Genomic DNA, 19,799 nt, shown 5'->3' on the forward strand with positions numbered 1-19,799 from the left:
CTCCCTCTCCCTCTCCCTCTCCCTCTCCCTCTCCCTCTCTCTCTCTCTCTCTCTCTCTCTCTCTCTCTCTCTCTGCCAGGTGAGTCAGCCAGGAGACTCTTGCTGGCCAGGTAAGAGGCTTGGAGCTTGTTAACTCTTTTTGAACCAAAGAGAAAAGAAAAGGAAAGAAGCTTGGAATACCCAAGACACAACTCACAGACCACATGAAGCTCATGAAGAAGGAAGACCAAAGTGTGGGTGCTTCGGTCCTTCTTAGACAGAGTAACAGAATACTCATGGGAACAAATATGGGGACAAAGTATGGGACAGAAACTGAAGGAGGGGCCATCTGGAGACTGTTCCACCTGGGTATCCATCCCATGTGCAGTCACCAAAGGTAGACGCTGATGTGGATGCCAGGAAGTCCATGCTTGACAGGAGTCTGACATAGCTGTAGCCTTAGAGGCAATGCCAGAGCCTGACATATACAGAGGTGGGCGCTTGCTGCTAACCATTGAACTGATCATGGGGTTCCCAATGGAGAAGTTAGAGAGAAGACTGAAGGAGCTGAAAGGGTTTGCGGCCCCATGGGAAGAGTAACAATACCAACCAACGAGAGCTCCCAGGGTCTAAACCACCAGCCTGGGAACACATAAGGAAGGTACTATGGCTCCAGCTGCATATGTAGGGGAGGATGGCCTTGTTGGGCATAGGTTGGAGAGGAGATCCCTGGTCCAGTGAAGGCTGGATGCCTCAGTGTGGGGGAATTAGAGGGTGGGGAGGTGGGAGTGGGTGGGTGGGGGCACATCCTCATAAAAGCAGGAGGAGGGGGGATGGGATAGGGGGTTTCTGGGTCGGGGGAAATGGGGAAAGAGGATAACATCTGAAATGTAAATAAAATATCCAATGAAAAAATTAATTAAGCTTGGTAGTGGTGGCACACGTCTTTAATCCCAGCACTTAGGAGGCAGAGGCAGGCAGATTTCTGAGTTTGAGGCCAGCCTGGTCTACGGAGTGAGTTCCAGGACAGCGAGGGCTACATAGAGAAACTCTGTCTTGAAAAACCAAAATAAATAAATAAATAAATAAATAAATAAATAAATATAAATTAATTAAAAAAGGGACTTCTTTTCTCACATAAACAACATACACACTGGGAAATGTGTGTGCTGCACTGCCTTTCTTTATTGGTGTCAGCCTTTTTATACCTTTTAGACAAAAAGTTCTCTAAGAAAGAATTATCTCATAGATAAAATGTTACATGAAAGGGGAGTTATGGAAAGGTATCAATATGAATTTCAAAGCAATGTTTCATACTGCAAGCTCATAAGTTCAAAGCAACAGTTTTACAGGGCTTTGCTTTATCATAGTGCACACCTGTGGCTTCATCCTTGGACCTCAGGGTTTTTCCTTGAGCATAAATTTCCCCCAAGCCTCTTTTTTAGTGTAATTATGAAAACTCATTGTATTTCTTATTATGAAGCCTTTACTTACTATTTATGAGGAATGGGAACATTCTATTCTCAATATTAACTTTATTACATCTTTCTAGCAGAACAACTAAAAACCATCTCTTAAGCGTTTCTTTCTAAAATTATTTGAATCAAATCAGGAATACTATAAAATCATTAATTCATCAAAACAGTGTTAACTCATGAAAGTTCACCTTCGTGTTTCTCTGCAGGAAATTTGCCCAATAGTGTGGACTGATGCCCAGGAATCATTAAACTATGTAATAGTGATAGGAAAGGGATATCAACTACGAGAAGCAATCCTGGGATGAGATCTCTTGGGACCTTACCTCTCAGAGTTCACCCATTGTAAGCCATGCAAAGGTGATGGGCCTCTTCCAGGAAGGCCACCTGCTAGCCTTAGCCTATCCTAGATGACTCCTGACCGTTTGGAAATTATGAAATAAACATGAGTTGTTGCTGATGGTGACATTCTTGTCTTTTTCTAGGCCACAGCGATGTGCTCATGGGCTTAGTGTCTGTTAATTCTGATGACCTCAATAACCGACTTCGTTTCCTGCAGAATTGTAAGTGGTCAAAAACCTGGGTCTCTTTGTGTGTGTGATGTGTATGTGCAGGACACCTTCTGCTTTAATTCTTAGAGAGGCAGGGTCACCCCTTAAACCTTTAGCTAAGCCCCAGGGATCCTCTTGTCTCTGCTCAAGCACAGCACTGGCATTACAGGTGAACATAGTCCATATACAGCTCCCTACTTGGGTACAGAGATCCCATCCCTTGGTCTTGTACAGCAAGCACTCTTGGATGCTGGGCCATCTCTGCAGCTCTCTAAGTCTGGATTCTTGTTATGCCACTGGATATTTGTACTTCCACAAAATATTGTAACACATTTAGAGAGAGAGAAAGGAAAGAGTTACACCTAATACTTGATAGGCAAGAAGGTTTCTGTGAATTCGAGGCTAGCCTGGTCTACATAGTGAGTTCTAACACAGTGAGGTCTCAGAAAGTGAGACCTTGCCTCTTATAAACAAACAAATAAACAGTTATAACATAGCAAGCTATAGTGAGGTTCAAGTTAGTCAGGGCTATAAAGTGAGAGTCCCTGTCTCAAATAAATAAAGAAATAAATAGAGTCAGAGCCCAGCAAGATTTCATGACCTTTGTACCTCATTTAAGGAGTGAATATTTTTATTTGCTCAAAAAAATTGTTGAAACCCAAGTGAATTTTTAAGACTCAGTGTATTATTTTAAACATTGAAATGTTGGTTCATTACAAAAGTACATGGAATGGTGGCTAGGTTTGAGTAGCACTCACTGAGTAGTATTCATTGTTGTATACATTAAATACCATTCCTGGTAGTTGGTTCAGTTTACCTTGAGTATAGGTGATCATTATACTCTGGCAGATAAGAGTCAGACGTAATAAGAAATTAAAATACTCTTCTAGAAATCACTCCTAAAATAAGTAAAGGGGTTGAGGAGGGGAGTTGACTGACTGCTTGATAAATAAATAGGAATGAGATAACTCTTCAGCTAAGAGCAGGAGCTGTTCCTTGCATGTGGTTCCCAGTACCACATGTCAGGTTCCCTAGGCCCGGTAACTCCAGCTCTGGCAGTCTGACTTTCTCCTGGCCGTCCTCTTTAGGTACTGCACTCACATGCACAAACAAAAATAAAATCTTTAAGAGCAGAAATAAGGTATATTGTTAGTCAGTAGATTGTGTAACAGTAGTCACGAGCACACTGCAGGTTTTTCTCTGTCATGCATCCCAAAGATGTGAAGGCCCACACTATCTGAGGTGTCATGCCATTGAATCATAAAGAACCGTGGTGTATCTCAATGATGTGAGGGCCATACTATGCAGAAGATCTTATCACTGAATCATAAAGGACCGTCTACTCCGGGCTGAAAGCCTCACCTTGCTATCCATGTCTCTATGTTAAAGCACATTTCCCTCAGTGCAGTGTTGGTTCTGTTCAATGCTTCCAGCTTAACATAGCAACTCCTTAAAACACAAACGTTGATCTTTTTCATAGTTAGATTTTTCTGAGTCACTCTATTGAAAAAGAGGAACCATAGGATTCCTTAAGCCCCATGGTTCCTCCAAGCTAATCCAAGCTTTGTTTTCTAGCACTCGGGGCAGTTCCTTCTCCTTTTGATTGTTACCTCTGCTGCCGAGGCCTGAAGACACTGCAGATCCGGATGGAAAAGCATTTCAAGAATGGGATGGCAGTAGCCCGTTTCCTGGAGTCCAATCCCCGGGTAGAGAAGGTTATTTATCCTGGTATGTCAACCTGAGTTCTCAGCATCTCTGTTTAGATTAAGACTTTATGTGGGTCATTCTTCCTGAGTTTCTGTTTTTGTGTAATTTTACATTGTTCATTGGTTATTGTCATTCTGTGTCAGGCTCTGGAATGAGCATGGTGGGACGTGGATAGACAAGATGTTGGTCTGAAGGCAACGAATGGCAGGTGTTAAGAACAGCTTCACATGCGAAATGCTTCTGCATCTGAAGCTTGTGTATATCCCATCACAGGATAATTCTGGTTAATTGGATGATGGCCCTGCCAGTCACTTGTTCAACACTAGCTCTTACTATAATCTGACATAACATTGTCCCAGTAAGACTTGACATACCAGAATTCTCCTCAGGCCCTTTACAGGTGGATCCACAGGCTCAGTTTCCCCTTGAGTTTATGTTAGCAGGTAAGCTACCATGGGCTTATGCAGCCTTGTTCTTAGATCCTGTGGCCACAGGATGGATATGAGTACAGGTAGTTAAGATTTTTGTCTTCAAGGAAATTGGGTAAGCCCAAGTAGAAATGTATAGGAGCTCAGATCTCCACCTGTCATTTGGTAAACCCTGCTTGCTGGGGTATATTTCGGATACAGGGAGAAAGAAGGGCTCTGATCTATGCCCCAGGGAGTGGATAGCACTTGTTTGACGTTCATGGTCAAGTATTTCCAGAGGCATCCAACAACTGTTGGGCATGGATTTCTCCTAGGAATACGAATGTAATATTAATAAAATGAATAAATTTGCACTCATGAAGATAGTCATGTTTCTAAAATACGCTAATTAAGGAATTACAAAAGGTTGTGATTAACAAGAGAGTCCAGACCTGCAGAGATCTTGAATGAGAGGAGCACAGGCTGATGGAGTCAAGAGAAGAGACATGAGCATGGCATGGGAGGATGTAGAAGACATGTCTACAGTACTGGACAGGGGAGAAAGACCTGCACTACCCCATTGTCAGACTTACTTTCAATAGACTTAGGGGTCAGTGAACTTGCTCCTTTGAAGTTGTATGTGTGGCTCTAGAATAAATTTTTGTGCTCTGTGGTTGCAGGGCTACCCTCTCACCCTCAGCATGAGCTGGCCAAACGCCAGTGCACCGGCTGCCCAGGGATGGTCACTTTCTATATCAAGGGTGCTCTGCAGCATGCCAAGACCTTCCTCAAAAGTCTAAAGGTGAGCTCAAGACTGGACTTTCCTCTAAGACTTCCTTTCAGCAGCTCACACTCACTCCCAGGCTTTCTGCCTGCAGGTCACTCCCATAAGACCAAGCAAAGCTCTCCTGGCTGAAATCTGTCTCTAAGATTAACTTCAGACATTTAATAAAATTAAACTAAGTAGTTCTAGCCACTTGGGATATGGCGGCAGAAGGGTCATGTGATCCTGTAAGTCTGAGACACGAGGCTAGGCCACAGTAAGAATCTGGAGTGAATTTTATGGTGCTGTAACACAGTCTTAGTTCTTATTGCATGGCATAATACCCAAGACTGGATATATCAGCATTTCTTTTTTTTTTTCTTCTCATTTCTATTACAAAATTCCACAGACAGGCTACTTTATAAATAAAAGTTTACTTCACTGGCTGTTCAAGTCCAAAAGCATAAGTTCAGAGTTAGGTGGCTCCTTCCTTAAGTTCTGGTGGCAAATGTGTGGGAGTGAGAACAGTCACCAGTCAGGAAGGCCTTTGACAACTCGGAGCAGGCTTGTTCTGATGGCACCTGGCAGTATCCTGGTTAGTTCTCTCCTCAGTGACCTCAAAGCCTTGCCTCAAGCCCCACTTCTTAAAGGTATATCACCTCTACTCTAACCCATGAGCTTTGGTAGGACCAGGCTCACCCAAACCAGGTAGGTCACTCAGGGTATAGTTCTGGTGGCTGAAGGGACCAAATCTCCTGTCAGAGGTAAAAAGAGCATGTGGGAGCAAGAGGACAGAGGGTTTAGGCTTTCCAGGCACCATTAATTTGATGAGCATGACTCAGTGGCACCCAATATTTACACTCTTAGAGCTGTCATTCTGCAGGACCTGCCCCTCGTCACATCACTTGGCCAACCTTGGGAAAGACCATGTGCAAACCAAGAGAACCATGGACTATGGAAGTCTTCTCCATAGGCAGTTAAAGCAGGTGTTAATTTAAGTGTAATATGTATATATTTGTTGCTTTTCTTAAGACTCACTCATTCCATAGTCTAGAACCCTAAGCACTTGCTGTGTAGCCCCAGCTGGCCCTGAACTTACATCTATTCTTCTGTCTCTGCCTCCTGGGTGGTACTACAGCCAACATCTATCTTAAGCATATTTGATATGTGTAGATTTTTTTAAGTATTGTCTAAACAAGGATGATGCAGAAGGCTCACTTTGGTCAGTTTATTGTTGATTCATTGATTTTTGTAGTGCTGAGATGAAACTCAGGATCCTGGACATGCCAGGCAAGCACCTCCACTTAGCTATAGCCCTCAACATGTAAAGTTCACAGAGATAAGGTCTCACTATGTTGTCCAGGGTGGCCTTGAACTCACAGAGATCCTCCTCCTCTGTCTCCTGAGTGATAGAATGACAGTCCCAGCTTCAAAGACCAGAAACTTTCATTGTTTTAAAGGCTTGAAGACAGTACATCTAATTGTCGAAATCATTGTCTTAGGCTTTAATATGACTTTTTTCTTAGTATCTTGCCTGATTCTTGATTTATTCATAGTTACTATCACTTTTCATTCCTTCTGGAACAGAAATTTCATCAAAAACATTCATTTTCAGATTTTAGCACTATTACCAGCTGTTCTAAATTCCTGTTTTCTTTGCTAGGTGTTTGCTCTGGCTGAGAGCCTGGGAGGATATGAGAGTCTGGCTGAGCTCCCGTAAGTATTCTCCTGTTTCTCTGTCATTATTGCATCTCACTTATTTAGTCTTTATTTTTAATTGTTGATTGTTTTACCTTGATATCTTTATGTCTCCTGCTAAGCTGCTGCACTTGGCTGAGTACGTCTCTCACTTGTTAACGTAAAACCACAGCTGTCATCTTCAAGGGAATAAGACCACAGACCCAGGAACACAGATTAAGTTAACACAAATTCCATGTTCCAATGTGGAGGCAGTTTCACAGGGTTTTTTATAGTTTTACACAACAAAGAAAGTTATAAATCAAGACAAGTTTAAGATACATTGGTTGGTACAGTGAGATGGTGAGAGCCATTTTATAGTCCCCAAATGCTATTGATGATACTCTTAATCTTGGATTGTTGGAAGCTAGTGTTCTGCTAACTTAATAGCTTCTAAGAGGTCTTATTTATTACCATCACAAGATGTTCAGATATAGAGTGGGTCAAGGAATTGCTATTCCAGAAGGCCCGAGATAAACTAGTCCAAGATAAAGTAATTAGTATCTGATCCTACAAAATTCCAATCTTTCCACAGTATTGAATTCTAATCAGTCCATCAGTCTCTGTAGGCACAGACTCCTTCCAGATTTTTATTCACAGCCAGAGTCAGGTTTGTTCATTCATATGCCTTAGCTTCCTGAGGGTGGGGACTACAGGCATATGCCATCTCCCAAGTCCTAAGCCTGTGGAGACAAGGTAAAGGAGGGAACAATGCCCTTCTCAAATGCTGCCTCTTTCCCAGTCCTGCCAGAGAGAGAAGTAACTATGTCCGATGCTGTTGTTCTCTCTATTGGGCCTTGGAAGGGAGGTTGGAGACTTTACCTCAGAAAAGTTGTCAAGATTCCCTGGAGAATAGAAAGTATTTCCTGTGCCCAGTGTAATCAGAGGAGGGTCTGACTATACTGGTAAACCCACTTATGTTCTTAGTATGTTGTCCTTGATGATGTTGTTCTATCTGAATAGATATACTCAAACTCATCTGACATTCCATAGCCCCCATAACCCAGGTATTAGCCAGAGGATTTTAGAGAAGAGGCTTACATTACAGACAGGGAGACAGACCCAGCAAGCTTGGCTGATAGGTTCAGGAATACACAGCAAATTCATTCCCGAGGCGTTGCTTCAGATATAGCATGGGTTGGGAGTGGGGTAATTGGTCAGGAGGTCAAATGCTTGCAACACGAGCACAAGGACTTGAACTTGGCTTCCTGGTAGCCATGTAAAAAGATGGACATAGAGGGGCATGCCTGTAATCCCAGGGGTGGGGAGAAGGAGAGAGGGAGATGTCAAAGGCTTGCTGGTTAGCCAATGAAGTGACATCAGTGAGCTCCAAAATGTCAAAAATGGCTTTGATACCCAGGTAAACTGAGGTGGGATGTAGCATCAGACAGACCAAAAGCTGTTAGCTCTTGGCTCTCTTTGGCTCTTCTGGGGCCAGAGTTGATGGCTTCTGGCAATTGACTCCTGCTGATAGCAGCAGGGGATTAGGAAAAGAAAATTACTTGGGCTGGCACTTCTCTATGAGAGAAGCTCAGAATTCTTAACTCTTTAGGGGCCAGCCAGAGAGAAAGGGAAAGAAAAAAATCACACACACACACACACACACACACACACACACGCACAATCTGGGTGAAGCAGAAAAGGCTCTACCTCTACTTTTTTCCTTCAGGCTTTTTTACCTTCTCAGACAAAAGTTGTCTATATAAAAAAATTACCTCATAGCCATAAAAGCAATTATCAGGTAGAATCGTTATAGCAGGATAATTGACTACATGGTTTTCTAAACACTTTTACATTCCATAAGTTCATAGTAAGTTTAAAGCAATAGTTCATGTCATAGGTTGGTAAGGTTTATGGAATTACAGCATAATTGTTTACATGTCTTTCCACGAAGTGTCATATCTGACTAAACATTCTTAGCTCCACGAATTCATTATAAGTTTATAGCAATAGTTTTTATGTCATAAGTTAGCAAGGTTTTTGTCAAGAGGCAAATCATCTGTCTTGTGTCTTGTTATTTTGAAGTCTTATATGGATAAACTAGTCAATCATTTATTTTTTGTCCTTGCACCTATAATAAATTGCCCATTCCTGGTTTATGACCTTTAGTTACAGAGATTACTGACTTCAGTTCTAATCTAGAAGGAGTGTTTTCCTTGACAGTAAATTTGTTCCAAGCCTACTTTCTTTTCCTAGTGCAATGAGATCACAACACAAAACTCTATTTGCAGCTTTTTATTCTACAGGCAGCCTAAAATTACTTGAGTCAGTTCTGGAGTTCTATAAAATCATTATCAGAAATTATAAAATCATCAATTCATCTAAACAGCATTATTTCATGAAAGTTCATCTTCATATTGATCTGCAACAAATTTGCCCAATAGGGTGAGCTAATGCCCAGGAATCAATTGTAACAGACTATAGGCAGAAGGGGTCTTTCTCTGCCCAATCCCATCATGTCAGAGAAATGAGGATACAGCAATGACCATGAGAAGGCTCAGCAGCAGCAATAAGCAATCCTGGGAGGAAGTTCCTGGGGCTGGGCCTTTCTGGGATTCACCCATTGCAGCAATGCAAAATGGTGGGCCGTCTCCATACTCGCTTGCCACAGCCTTTCCTGCCTTTCCTCCATGGCTTCTGCTACTCCAGATTCATTGTTGGAGATGGACTGAGGTGAACCTCAGCCTCCAATGTGTGTGCACATAATAGTGCAGCAACCTCTGATACATTCTGCCAATTCCTGCAGTACATCTGCATGTATAGGATAGGTTTAATATTAGTTACTGCTGACTGTTGGTCTATCCTTTTGGAGTCCCAAGCAACGTGACTGTTTATTACATCTGTGACCAAAGGAACATGGCATCACTGCTTTTTAGTGTTTACTTGTTATCAATGAACATGATTATGGTTAATTGATTTGTTTTTATTTTTTTGATGTGGGACACACAGCTCAGTTTGTTCTCAAATTTGTCCTGTAGCCAGGGATGACATTAAATGACTGACCCTTTTGTATCTAACTCCAAATGCTTGGCTTGCACGTGTGCACCACCATACTTAGCTCTCATGAGATGTTTTTGTGTTAGTTTTGTACACATTCATCAATGACTGTGTCTCGGAAGCTCAGTATTAAAGTGCTTCCAGACATGTAGACGTATTTCCCGTTTACAATTGTAAGGAGAGTCAGAAATGTAAAGAAATAGACCTAAGTCAGGTTTGAAATACACTAGATGGCATGGCTCTTCCCCAGTTTTCAGGAAGATGCCTGAGAGAAGGTGTGGATGCACAAAAGGCACTCTCATGTGTGCAATCAGGGAAATGTGTGAGAGAGGTTGTGCATGCACAAGAGAGCACACTCACGTGCAATCAGTTTGTTCCTCACAGAAGATAATGTTTATTGCTTTAAGGCTTTCTCTTTAAATAAATATTTCCTGACTTATTAGGGATTGGGTTTAAGAGTATGGATACATGAATTTAGGTCAGGGCTTGACTGCTTGATCACCCTTCATTCTGGGCTTCCCCGTGTTGTTGTTACTGGAACAGCTCTGCAATACGCAGGAGAGGAATCAGAGTCTGCACACTAGGTTAGCCTCCCAGCCAGATACCATATGTTAACTCGGTAGCCTTAGAAACACTACATACAGTGTTAGGATATTAGTCAGTGTTTCCATTGCTGCAATGAAACACCATGACCAAAAGCAAGTTGGAAAGGAAGTTTGTTTGGCTTACACGTCCACATAATAGTTCATACCTGAAGGAAGTCAGGACAGGAACTCAAACAGAGCAGGAATCTGGAGGCAGAGGCTGATGCAGAGGCCATGGAGGGTGCTGCTTACTGGTTTCCTCCTCCTGGCTTACTCAGCCTGCTTTCTTATAGAACCCAGTACAACCAGCCCAGGGATGGCACCACCCACAATGGGCTGGGTCCTCCTCCATCAATCACTAATTAAGGAAATGCCCTACAGATTGGATCTCATAGAGGCACTTTCTGAATTGAGTTTCCCTCCTTTAAGATGACTGTAGCTTGTGTCAAGTTGGCATAAAACTTCTCAGGACATTATTCTTTCTTAATCTCAATTTAGAGAGTGTCGGGGAAATGGCTGAGTTAATGTCCTAGCTCATGTTATAACATAGTAATAAGTCTATCACTAGGATTACTTTAGTCACCTGTTACATTCCTTTCCTCCTTTCCTCTCCCCTTCCCTTTCTCTCTACCTCCCTACCTCCTTCTCACCCCTTCCTCCTCTTTTCTTTTCTCTACTTAGGTTTTATGCTTTGTCTCATGTATTGGGACTAAGTAGAGCTAAGTCTCCCTTCCGTGGTCCTCAGTCCATGAAGATTTGACCTTCTGAACTCTCACAGTGTGCATTTAAAATTAAATTTAAATAAGTTTACATACTTTAATTAAAATAAGTTTACTACTCTAATTAAAATAAGTTTACATACTTTAACTGATGCTTATGAAATACTTTAAAGATAGAAGCTACATGAAATTTCTACACATTTAAAAAGTAATGGAGAGATGGCTCAATGGTTAAGAGCACTGACTGCTCTTCCAGAGGTTCTGAGTTCAAATCCCAGCAACCACATGGTGGCTCATAGCCATCCATAATGAGATTCAACGCCCTCTTCTGGTATGTCTGAAGACAGCTACAGTGTACTCATAAGTAAAATAAATAAATCTTAAAAAAAAAATAAAAAATAAAAAGTAATGTAGATGATTTAAAAACCAGTAGATGGCCAACAGAAAAGTTCAGTAGCATCTTCAGAGGTTCCTTGTCTCGTAAAGTTGTGCCAAGTGTTTCCTTTAAAAAAAAAAAAAGGTACCTTTTCAAAAATAATTATTATTTTATTTATATATTTTTCCTTCTCTTTTTACCCTACAGGTCCTTTGTGTGTGTGTGTATGTGTATGTGTGTGTGTGTGTGTGGTGTGTGTGTGTGTGGTGTGTTTCAGTTTAGTGTGTTTATGGGGTTCCTGAGTGTGCAAATGAGTAGATTTCTGTTTTCTATGTCATCTCTTGGACTCTTTTCCTTCTCTTTGTTTATTTTGTTCTGCTCTGTGTTAATTTTTGTTTTATCTTATTATGTCTTATTTTATTATAAAAAATCAACAGTACATTTCTTTAATTTAAAAAAAAAAAAACAATGGTAAGCCTGGTATTACATACTTTTAATCCCAACACTCTGGAGGTGAAAACAGGTTCTGTGAGTTTGAGGCCAACCTGATACATAGTGAGTTCAGGACAGCTAGGGCTTCAAAAGCTCAGGTTACCTTGAAAGGGAATGCAAGGACTTGGTTGGTTTTGGGGTGTTTGTTTGCTTGTTCTGAGACAGGGACTCACTATGTAATTCTGCCAGTCCTCAAACTTACTGTGAAGACCAGGCAGCCTCCAGTTCACAGATACCTGCCTGCTTCTACCTCCCAGAACTACGATTAAAAACCTGTGCCACTCCAGCCCTCGAAGGGATGTTTTTCTTAATTTTTGTTACTGTTGTGTGTGCAAGCCCGATATGTGTGTGGGGGAGGGGACATGTGTGCCAAGGCATGCATGTGATCAGAAGACAACATTGTATATTCTGGAGGTGGAATTCAGACCGTCCGGTTCATGGTCTCTACCTGTTGAGACATCTGTTGGCCCTGGAATATTATTCATTCCTAAGAGTATTACTCTCTGAGGCCCAGGACTGTTTGGACCTGCGCCTGCTCCCTTAGGGAAGAAAGAACCTGCTGGGACAGAGCATTTTCAGAAGGATGTTAGTGTGTTGAAACTTCCTGCCTTAGGATTTTTGTTGCTATGATAAATACATGTCCAAGAACAACTTGGGAAGAAAAGAGTATATCTTTCTTTACAACTCCCAGGTCACACCTCCATCACTGAATGATTCAGGACAGAAACCTTGAGGCAGGAGCTGATGGAGAGGCCATGGAGGAGTACTGCTTATTGACTTGTTTCCCATGGCTTCCTCGGCTTTCTGTCTTATGTCTCATGACCTCTTGCCCTGGGGTGGCACCTCTTAATTAATGATTGTGGGTGGGCCCAGCCCATTCATTAAGAAAACTCCCCATCAGCTCGCCTCCAGGCCAATCTTATGCAGGCATTTCTCAACTGTAGTTCCATCTTTTGGTTTTGTGCCAAAACCAAAAACAACAACCTGGAAGTTTCTTAGAGGGTCCAGCAAGATGGCTCAGCAGATAAAGACACTTGCTGCGTAAGACTGGCAACCTGAGTTCAATCCCAGAACCCATGTGAATGTTGAAGAAGAGAACTGACTCCACAAAGTTGTCCTCCAACCTCCTCACACATCCTATGCTCCTCCCACCAATCATCTACACATACATAAAAATTAAATTAAAAAAAAATCTTCCTTAGAGCAACAAAAGAATAGGGTTGTTGGTTCGCTTGAAGGGCGCAGGGAAAGAAGCATACTGGCAGCAGTACACACATTGGATTTATGTGTGACTGAGCTGAGCCCCCTCTGCATGGTTCTCAGTCTACTCAGACCCTCCTTTGACCTTCCACAACCTTCTTGCCTGGACTTCTTGGGTTGGTTAGTCTGCTTTTCTTCATTGCCTCCTTAATCCTCTAAAATAAGAAGAATACCTCATTTCTCCCAGGTTCTCCCTACAGTGTATGACCGAATGGGCTCCCATGATGCAGCGGGAGCCTGATTTTTACATCCGTTGAGGATGATTAGCTTCTAGTTTGGAAAATCCTTCAGGCCTTTCTTCCTTGGGTCCTGACTAAAATTTCTGTTGCCTGCTGCTCGCTGGTAGAGGTCTGGGATTGTCTATCACTGATCTGCCTCAGAAGGATGTTTATCGTAAAGAGCATCCTAAGAGCACTTTGGTCTCAGCAAAGCCTTATTCCGTCAGGTGGTCAAATCCACAGGTTGCTGTTCTCTCCCCTGCCTGGGTACCAGACTGCTGTGTTCAGCTCATTTTTATGACATGTAAGTAGTGTCAATAAGAAGTCCCAGTTTTCATTTAAAATCATGACAAGAAGAGGCAAGTTTGACAAAATAGGAGCAGAAAGAACTAGAGATAACTTGATATTGAGCCAGGAAAATTCCTCCACTGCCACAGTCCAACCACAGAATCTGCTCACATTTTCTTCCAGAGCAATCATGACCCATGCCTCCGTGCCTGAGAAGGACAGAGCTGCCGTCGGGATCAGTGACACACTGATCCGACTTTCCGTGGGCCTAGAGGATGAAGAGGACCTTCTCGAAGACCTGGGTCAAGCCTTGAAGGCAGCGGTGAGTTTTGTGTGTGTGCATGTGTGTGTATGCATGTGTTTACTTGTAGCTGCCCGAGCTGCCTCACGTTCGGGGGGGGGGGGCACTTTGTCACGGCCCATTCTACTGCTCCGGTCCACGGGTCAGGGTCTAGCAAGAGAGAGAGTGGAGATGGAGATGTGAAGAATGGAGACAAGACAGGGAGTCTGATCAAGTCTGTTTATTGACAGGAAATCCTGGGTATTTATAGCCTTTACCACATGCCTTGCCCTCATGGAGAAGCACAGCTGAAGGCACTACGTCATGTGCCTTGCAGCCGGGCTATCACGGGCATCTAGCTAGCAGTGAGGAGACCACGTGGGCCTAGGTGTGGGTGGCACTAAACAGCAAAACAAGATATGTGAGAAAAACAAGATGTTTATCAGAGTGTGCTCAGCTGTTGTAGGCTGTTGAAAACAAGTCTCTTGTCAGGGTATACGGCTCGAGATGGCTGCAAAGATGATAGCCACTTTCGGCTAGGAGTCGGCTCCCAACATCTACTAATCTTTTTTTTTAAATGGATTTTTTTCATATCATATATTCTAGTTATAGTTTCCTGACCTCCTACTCCTTCCAGTTCACCCCATCTCCCCTCAAATTGGATCTTTCTGTCATTTGTTAAAAATTAATCAGGCATCTAAGGACTAAAAGTAAAATAAAATAAAATAAAATAAATCAAATGAAACAAGTCAGAATGTGACAAAACAACCAAAAAAGAAAAAAAAGAGTCAAAGAAAAGGGACTAGAAATGCATGTAGACACAGTAACACACTCATTTGCCAAATAGGAATCCCATGAAACCTCAAACTGGAAGGCGTAATATATATGCAAAGGACCTGTAAGGTTAAAAAATAGTTACTTGTTTCCCTAATGACACTCTCATAGAGAAAACTAATTTTCCATTAGCAAGTGGCTATCAAATGGAGCTAGCTTCTGGGTTTAGGGATAAGGGTGTGTATCCACTTCTTTGGCTAATATCATATAAAATGAAATCTCGAAGTAGTTTTGATTTCCACTTCCCTGAGGTACTGAGCATTTAAGTATTTCTCAGCCAGCATGTGCCTAGTAGTGAGAGTGGGTGTCATGTTTGTAAAAAGTGGCCTCACCAGAGATCCATACTTATGTAAGTGTGCTTGTCAAGTCCCCGAGTAACAAGATGACCGACATACTGTCCCCTCAGTCTAGGATCAGCTTATCAGCAGGTCTTTACCCCTCTAAGCAAGCAAGAACTCCAAGCCACCCAACATCTCCTAGCCTCTCTGAGAACATTCAATAATTGAGTTCTGAACCACTTTTGACATCATCTATACTACCTTCCAACACCTTGGGTTTACACAGTATAGGGCATCTGACTTCCAACTCCTTCATCCACCCACCATAAACCCCCATCTAGAGCCATCCCCAGTTCCATTCTGACCCACATCACCAAAATTAAACAAAAAAAATATAAAAGCAGCCTCACTGTCACCTCTAGAGTCCTCACTTTGCTGGCATGTGTGAATGTGCGAATCTCAGCCTGAGTTCTCAGGCTCTCAGGGTAGGATGTGGAGATCACTGACATTCTTTTTCTGTGCACTGTTGATACAGCACCCTTAAAGTTCGAGTCAAAGCTGGCATTCCAGTGCTGCCATCAGGAGCAGCATCCAAGGGTCGAATCTTCTGAATAACTGGACAGACCGTTAAGGAGCATCTGCAGAACTTCACAGTGAACGTTCTAAGGCCCCAATGATTTTGCAGCTGTAATCTTCCAGGGATCTCCCCTTAAGGACTGTCTTCTGTTTATCTTCTAGCTAACAGGTTGTTCTGTTAGTATCATTTTGGTAATTTTGCTATATTTGTGTCCAAGGAAATGAGAGTTGTGCTGTTTTGGGGATCATGTTGCTTTTTTTCCCTTTTTTTCTTTCTTTGGTAGCTTAAGATATACTTTAATCATGTTTACAATGTCACAATTTAGTATTCATTTTTATGAAGTTAAATTATTAAATGAATGATCTTAAATCAACTGTGAGTTTTTTTGAAAAATTATTGAAAGTGGGGGTTTTTACATAATTACCATAAACCAAAAATCAAATATTTGGAATACCTACTGTGAAATTCAAGTGAATAAAGGTTGTACTTGATACTTGTTATTTTTCTTAAATAAATTTAATTATCAAATGTACCTGGTCCTGATACTGCTTTGCTGTTTCTGGGTTCCTTTTCATTTCCAGTGGCTGCTCTACAGGCCTCAAATTCTATTGATTTTTATAAATGTAACTGAGTAATTCTTATCTTTAAAGTTTAACATTTGCAGATTAGGTACAAATTATATACATGGTACTTTTTACACTTTTTATGTTTTATCTGAAATAATAATTTACTAAGGTAAAGAAAGGTGTGTTTAAAACCAGAATCTTTTCAGTACTTTTCCCTCAACAAGAGTTTTTTTCTTATTTTTCCTTAATAATTCTACACGTACTCTGCTAAAAAACAAAACAACCCAGTCTAGCTTGCTGCATTGTAGAATGAAGATAGTGTGGTTAATTTCCTGGGCAGATTGGCCCAACTTTTACCATTTATGTAGGGTACAGCCATTGTATGTTTAGTATCTCAGGATTTCTGGGAGAATTAAATAACTATTATTGTGATTGTTGGGGGTTGCACAGACTAAAAGAACCGTGTGTGTGTGTGTGTGTGTGTGTGTGTGTGTGTGTGTGTGTATAACATACAATAGCCTTATAACATACACACACACACACATACACATGTGCGTGCATGTACTTTCTCTGCTTGGTATGTCTGTATGGCTCACAGGATCACAGAGATTGAGTCTCACATCTACAGAACTTTCCAGCAAACTGGAAACAGTCAGTGTTTAGATGTTGAGGATTTGAGGCAAAATAATTTTTTTTTAAGGAGACCTATCTTTGGTCATAAAGCCTACTGGATGGGGAAGGAATCCATTGCCGGGGTTAATATCCTTTATGTTAACAGCAGCATCTAGCCAGGTGTTAACCAAACAATTGAGAACCGAGGTTGATGCTTAAGTAACCATCACAGCCATGCTGAAGATGCTATTCCTCAGTCTGAGAAGGGACAAAGTTTATCGGCATCTTTAGGTCACCTGTAGCCTTATGCCTCCATCCAGGAGCAGCTCACACTGAAGTAATGATATTATTTTTAAACTCTCCCCACCCCCTGAGGGCTGAGGTCAGACTTCCAGGGTTCTTTTTCCACTGCATTGTCCCATACAGCATACAGTACAAGGCACCCTCCCTGTACTGTTGAAATCTTATAGATAAAGCTGACAGCAGGCCAGAGCCTGTCTTGAACTGGTACTCCAAGGCATCTGTGTTTTTACTCAGGTGTTTGAGTCCTTGTGGAGACTAAGGACTTCAGATGTTCAATATGCCTATGTGTGTACACCTGATCTCTTCCTCATATTTACTCCTGGAAGAAACACCTCTTGCTTCTCAGTGGCCCTGAGTCTTCATACATTAAAACAACAACAACAAGAAGTTTTCTAGTGACTTCTATTATAGGCAAAATATATAAAATGATCCGTTGTTTTGGAATTTTAAGTAGGCTGGTTCTGAGATGTGAGGATAACACAAGGAATAAACAATGGAGAGAAAAAGATTTTTTTTTTTTTACACTCCAGATTTTATCCCCCTCTTGGTCCACCGTCTGACTGTTCCACATCCCATACCTCCTACCCGCTCTCTGTCTCTGTGAGGATGTTCCCACACTCCCACCCCACCAGACCTCTAAACTCCATGAAGCCTCCAGTCTCTTGAGAGTTAGGTACATCTTCTCTGACTGAACCCAGACCTGGTAGTCCTCTGTTGGGGTGGCTCACATCAGCTGGTGTATACTGCCTGGTTGGTGGTCCAGTGTTTGAGAGGTCTCAGAGATCCAGATTAGTTGAGGCTGCTGATCCTCCTACAGGGTTGCCCTCCTCCTCAGCTTCTTCCAGCTTTCCCCTAATCTGACCACAGGGGTCAACAGCTTCTGTCCATTGTTTGGGTGCAAATATCTGCATCTGACTTTTTCCGCTGCTTGTTGGGTCTTTCTGAGGGCAGTCATGGTAGGTCCCTTTTTGTGAGTGCTCCATAGCCTCAGTAATAGTGTCAGGCCTTGGGGCCTCCCCTTGAGCTGGATCCCACTTTGGGGCTATTGCTGGACCCTCTTTTCCTCAGGCTCCTCTCCATTTCCATCCCTGCAGTTCTTTCAGACAGGAACAATTATGGGTCAGAGTTTTGACTACAGGATGGCAACTCCATTCCTCACTTGATGCCCTGTCTAGAGGTGGACTCAAGAAGATTTCTCTGTGTAGCTCGGGTTGTCCTGAAACTTGCTCTGAAGACCAGGCTAGCCTCGAACTTACAGAGATTCACTTGCCTCTGCTTCGCAAGTGCTAACATTAAAGGCCTGCACCATCACTACCTGGCTAAATTAATGTGCTTTTTAAACAATAGAATGGTTCTTAACTGACCTGATTTTTTTATGGAGACACAAAATAGTCTGCAACAATAAGATCATTCTTAGCACCGACTGTCCTGAACTCACTCTGTAGACCAGGCTGGCCTTGACCTCAGAGGTCCACCTTCCTCTGCCTCTGAGTGCTGGGACTAAAGGCATGCACCACCATGCCCGACACAAAGATGAACTCTTATTTGTCACATACAAATTTACTGTAATAAAAAATTTACATGTTTCTAAATAGAAATTTGAAGATGGAGAAAAGTTGCTCTCTTTCTCCCTTTCTTCTTATTTTTTTTTAAATGAACATATTCAGTTTGATATTTATCCACTTACAAAATAATTACATTTGATCCAATGGCAGGCCTCAGGTATTGCTGGCATTCTTGTCCTGGACCAGTGTACCTGTAACAAGGCATGAAGTGCAGCTGGGAAATTAAAGAGTCTGGCTTCTTTACGATTTTTTTATGGTACTTTGTGTAAGTTTCTTCAATTAGAAAAAATAATTCAGGCCTCATTTTCACCCCTCACCATTCACACCCCTCAGTTGTTCGCACACCTACAAATACAGTTCATCTAAAGCTCTCAGTGGTCACAGCCCATCCCACATCACTGCTCTAGAACCCTGGTCTGTCTCCTGACCTTTCTTCATTGTTCAGCATGACATCCTTAGTCTAGCATAGAGGATCCTCAGCAGGTTAGCAAGCTATACTCCTGAAATTTCAAGAGTTAGGCTGTGCTCAGAGCCTTATAATATCATCCCCTCAACTTCTAGCTGGGGAGAAATAGGCTGGTGACTTGGGACTCTAAGACAGGTGTGTTTTATTCAAAGAACTTTTCATTTTAAATGAAACAACAGAGCAGAGTCTAGCTTTGGATTTCTCCTAGGAGAGGTAGTCTCTGAAATAAATGCACATCAGCACTCGGGACAGCCATTGCCCAAGAGCAGTAATGCATCAGAGAAGGAAGAGGACAGAGTGTCAAGGAGGAGAGTGACAGGAGACTTCCCAGGCAAAGTAGCTCTGGACAGCTGAGGGCAATTGTTTTTGGAAGGGCAGTCATGCACCGGTCTAATAGTGTCCTGATTAACACACTACAAGCAATGCTTTTTGCTGTGACCATTAACACCAAGTTCCTCCAAGCCTGTCTAAAACAGCAGCCATGGCTGAGATGTGTTGGTTACAATATATAATGTGGTATATGAAACATAATATATACATGGTATATAATACATTCCTCGCTTCCTGCTACAATGTTTCTTTTCAGCAAAAGTAATTTTATTTTCTAGAGAGTTTAAGGAGTTAGGAAAGGCAAGGCAAGAAAAAAGGAAACCTATGGAGAGGTGATACTGGTTAGTTTTATGTCCACTGACACAAGCTAGAGTCATCTAGGAGAAGAGACCTCAACAGGCCTGTGATGCATTTTCTTGATTGATAATTGGTGTG

General features: G+C 42.1%; 1 protein-coding gene across 1 annotated transcript in view; it reads left to right on the forward strand.

Moving 5' to 3' along the window:
* Positions 1–16,054, forward strand: part of Cth (cystathionine gamma-lyase) — a 29,901-nt gene extending 13,847 nt beyond the window's left edge. Inside the window, exons 7-12 of the mRNA XM_028777574.1 lie at positions 1,940–2,017; positions 3,581–3,733; positions 4,800–4,921; positions 6,546–6,598; positions 13,737–13,875; positions 15,481–16,054. Coding sequence (XP_028633407.1) covers positions 1,940–2,017; positions 3,581–3,733; positions 4,800–4,921; positions 6,546–6,598; positions 13,737–13,875; positions 15,481–15,489 — 554 coding nt within the window. The 3' untranslated portion in view covers positions 15,490–16,054. The remainder of the gene's footprint in view (positions 1–1,939; positions 2,018–3,580; positions 3,734–4,799; positions 4,922–6,545; positions 6,599–13,736; positions 13,876–15,480) is intronic.
* Positions 16,055–19,799: the final 3,745 nt, after the last annotated feature.

This window comes from Grammomys surdaster, unplaced genomic scaffold (assembly GCF_004785775.1).
Source record: "Grammomys surdaster isolate TR1022 unplaced genomic scaffold, NIH_TR_1.0 311, whole genome shotgun sequence".
Classification (NCBI taxonomy): domain Eukaryota; kingdom Metazoa; phylum Chordata; class Mammalia; order Rodentia; family Muridae; genus Grammomys; species Grammomys surdaster.